Source organism: Rhinopithecus bieti, unplaced genomic scaffold (genome assembly GCF_001698545.2).
Source record: "Rhinopithecus bieti isolate Rb0 unplaced genomic scaffold, ASM169854v2 scaffold_3040, whole genome shotgun sequence".
NCBI lineage: Eukaryota > Metazoa > Chordata > Mammalia > Primates > Cercopithecidae > Rhinopithecus > Rhinopithecus bieti.
In genome coordinates, this window is record NW_016804657.1 from 7,484,763 (window position 1) to 7,488,461 (window position 3,699).

The following is a 3,699-nucleotide window of genomic DNA, read 5'->3' on the forward strand; positions in this document are numbered from 1 at the left end:
GCAGAGTGAGACTCCATCTCAAAAAAATAAAAATAAAATAAAATAAATAAATAAATAAATAAATAAATAAATAAATGTGTTTGTAGTATAATTATAGTAATGCATGCTATAATTTCTTTATTTTGTTTGTAACTACTTTAGCCTTCATTCTAAATCCTCACCTGCTGGCTAGCAAGGGGGAAAAAGGTAAATGTCAAAATCTGTTTAAAACTTAGTCTAATCCAGTCATCTAAATAGTTCCCTTGGATGGCTTTCTAACACTTGCATCAAATGTTCAGTCTCTCGGATGGCCTCCTCTCTTTCTGCGTCTACACCCAGGTAATATCTGGGTGGATGGGAGGAGAGTAATTTGCTAAGAATGAGGGGTCCTGGTGGAATCATGGCTTGAGGGAGGTGCTGAAAGTTGTAAATGACCACTTTGGGAAGTAGAGGAGGAGTGAATCAAGGATAAATAAAAGCAGCAGGCAGAGGGCCCTGCAGAAGCTGTGTGGTTTTCAATGGCAGGGTCCAGCAGGCAAGCAGTTGGGCTAAAGAAGGAAAGAGACTGGTTTCATTCCTAGCAGTGAATGTTCTGGCAAATGTGAGAGAAAAACAGGGACCAAGGACAAGGATTAAAATGAATGTGGCCGGGCGCCGTGGCTCACACCTATAATCCCAACACTTTGGGAGGCTGAGGTGGGCAGATCACTTGAAGCCAGGAGTTCAAGAGCAACCTGGCCAACATGGTGAAACCCCATCTCTACTAAAAATACAAAAATCAGCTGGGCATGGTGGCACACACCTGTGATCCCAGCTACTTGGGAGGCTGAGGCAGAAGAATTGCTTGAAACCAGGAGGCAGTGGTTGCAGTGAGCCGAGATCGTGCCTCTGCACTCCAGCCTGGGTGACAGAGCAAGACTCTGTCTCAAAAAATAAAAATAAAATAAATGCACTGATGTCTAAAGAATGTAAGAGTTTCCCAGTGAGAACTAGATTTTTCAGAGGTGGTATCCAATCTGAACATCTGCATTCTCTAATTTACTGCCATTTTATTGTCTAGGAAGTAAGGTACGTGTCTCCAAAGTGTACTGGACCAAAAATGTGACCGAGAACAGAGAGGTGGCCATCCACTGCAGCCTGGAGAGTGTAGGCAGCCCAGCCGCTCTGTACTCTGTGATGTGGTACTGGAACAGAGAAAACTCTGGAAGTAAAATGCTGGTGCACTTGCAACATGATGGCTTGCTGGAGTATGGGGAAGAGGGGCTTAGGAGGCACCTGCACTGTTACCGTTCATCCCCTACAGACTTTGTCCTGAAGCTTCATCAGGTGGAGATGGAGGATGCAGGAATGTACTGGTGTAGGGTGGCAGAATGGCAGCTCCATGGACACCCAAGCAAGTGGATTAATCAAGCATCTGATGAGTCACAGCGGATGGTGCTCACGGTGCTGCCTTCAGGTAACCGGGGGTTTATCTACCGTGAGCTCATGGTCAGGAGGATACATGGCTCTCCTCTTATGCTCTCCCTCTCACCTATCTTTTGCTCCTTCTTCAGACTGAAGACAATTTTCAGGTTCCCTAAAGAAGATGACTTTGCTATCTCTCTCAATAGTAACTCATTTGAACAAACAAGGTCCACATGAGGTTTTGGCACAGACGCTTAAGTATCAGGAGCATCTGACAGGTCCATGTCTTTCTGCTGGGGTTCAAGGAGAAGGTGGGAGGTGAGCAATAAGCTAAGCTTACTGAGGGAAAGGGCCATTGGAGAAGTAGGGGTGTGGTCTTGGTGCCAGACACCAGGAAGCATAAAGGGAAAATCATCAATAAAGGTAACAATCCTGAGACACCAGTTAGCTTTAGTGACACTCCTTGGGAAGGACAGAATGCTGTTGAGAACATATGGGAACATCTAAGATGCAGGGATAGGTGCATCCCAGCCCAGCAGGGCTTCCAGAGGGGAAGGTGAGGCTATCCAATTTGTTCCTTGAGGGGGTCCATCATTGTTTTTCCGTGTTCATTCTTCAGTGAAGTTTTCTCCTGAGTGCCAGGCAGAAATGTTTTTTCTATCAGCCTTTTTTTTTCTTTCCAACAATTACAGGAAGTCTCATACTCGTGAGCACATTCCGTACATGTTTTCCCAGTGGAATTCATAGAGTCTGTAGAATCGGCAGGTTTTGCAGTAGAATAAATAGATAAGAACTGTAAAAAGTATACAATCTGATGAAAAGCATGTCTTCTCTGAGGCAGATGGATCCTTCACAGCATACATATTGTTAATCTTTGTGAGATCCTTGTAAAACAGGTATATGGTCTTTAAAAGATAAACCTGGAAAGAAAACATTAAAAATTGAGTGGCCTTTGTATTCTTCAGAAAGCCTTTGTCATGACAAACTGAGGGTTTTGAGGGTAATGAATGTTGAGGATTTCCAAGGAAATCCCTGTAATGTAGCATCTGGGCTCCTCTACCTGGCTGTTCCTTTCTGGTAGTCAGGGAGGCAGTGTGGGTGATAAAAAGTCCCAGGGGCTGGAATCAGACCAGCCTAAGCTCAAATAACAGCTCTACTACCAATAGCAGCTATGAAATCATACTCTGGTTACTCGTTGTGAGTCTCAGCTTTCTATAAAATGAAGATCATAATATAAATATATATAAAGTATCCAGTACAGTGCCTGGCACATGGTCAGTACTCAGCAAATGTAATCTCCTTCTCCCCTTATGCCTCCAAACATGCGGCACATACATATACACACAGGTATACACACACCTACATGTGTACATCTATGTGACAAAATAATGGTACTTGTTTAATAAATAACTGTATGAGGTTCTGAGGGCACAAAAGTGTATATACAGAGTCTATTCCCACAGAGCTTAGAGTCCAGTGGGAGAAATCAAGTCCAACATAATAGGTGTCTTCAAAGAGGTATTTCCCATAGACTATGGGAACAACAGAGGCAGGGCTGGGGTGAAGGGCTAGGTAGGGAGGCAATCTGGGAAGGTTCCCCAGAGTCTGGGGCTTATGAAAAGGAAGAAACTTATTTTAGGAAAATGAAAGAGTATGCAAGATGATAATAAGATGTAAAAGTTCATGTTATATTCGGGGAACTCCTGGTCACTGAGAATGGCAGGAACTGCAGTCTCTATGGTACAATGGCAAGAGATGAGACCAGTGAGGTGGAGAAGGTACAGATAGATCCCAAATGTGTCTAGAGTATGAAGCTAAGAAGGAAGAACTTTATCATGACAGTGATGGAGTGTCATTGAAAAAGTTTAAGCAGGGGAGTGACATGATCAGGTTTTCCTTTTAGAAAGTTCCCACATTAAAATGAATTGGAGGCTGGGCACGGTGGCTCACGCATGTAATCCCAGCACTTTGGGAGGCCGAGGCGGGCGGATCACCTGACATTGGGAGTTTGAGACCAGCCTAACCAACATGGAGAAACCCCGTTTGTACTAAAAATACAAAAAATTAGCCGGGCGTGGTGGTGCATGCCTGTAATCCCAGCTACTTGGGAGGCTGAGGCAGAAGGATCGCTTGAACCCAGGAGGGGAAGGTTGCGGTGAGCCGAGATCATGCCATTGCACTCCAGCCTGGGCAACAAGAGTGAAACTCTATCTTAAAGAAGAAAGAAAGAAAGAAAAGAAAGAAAAGAAAAGAAAAGGAAGGAAGGAAGGAAGGAAGGAAGGAAGGAAGGAAGGAAGGAAGGAAGTAAGGACGGCA

General features: G+C 44.2%; 1 protein-coding gene and 1 long non-coding RNA gene across 4 annotated transcripts in view; one reads left to right on the forward strand and one right to left on the reverse strand.

Annotated features, from left to right (window-relative positions):
- The window catches only part of CD101 (CD101 molecule), a 38,511-nt gene that overhangs the window by 25,774 nt on the left and 9,038 nt on the right, over window positions 1–3,699 (forward strand). For all 3 annotated transcript variants that reach the window (XM_017869816.1, XM_017869818.1, XM_017869817.1), the window contains exon 8: window positions 1,040–1,435. In XM_017869816.1, the coding sequence (XP_017725305.1) occupies window positions 1,040–1,435 (396 nt within the window). The remainder of the gene's footprint in view (window positions 1–1,039; window positions 1,436–3,699) is intronic.
- Window positions 1,548–3,699, reverse strand: part of LOC108528142 (uncharacterized) — a 41,598-nt gene continuing 39,446 nt past the window's right edge. Inside the window, exon 5 of the long non-coding RNA XR_001885036.1 lies at window positions 1,548–2,303. This is a non-coding gene — a long non-coding RNA (uncharacterized LOC108528142). The remainder of the gene's footprint in view (window positions 2,304–3,699) is intronic.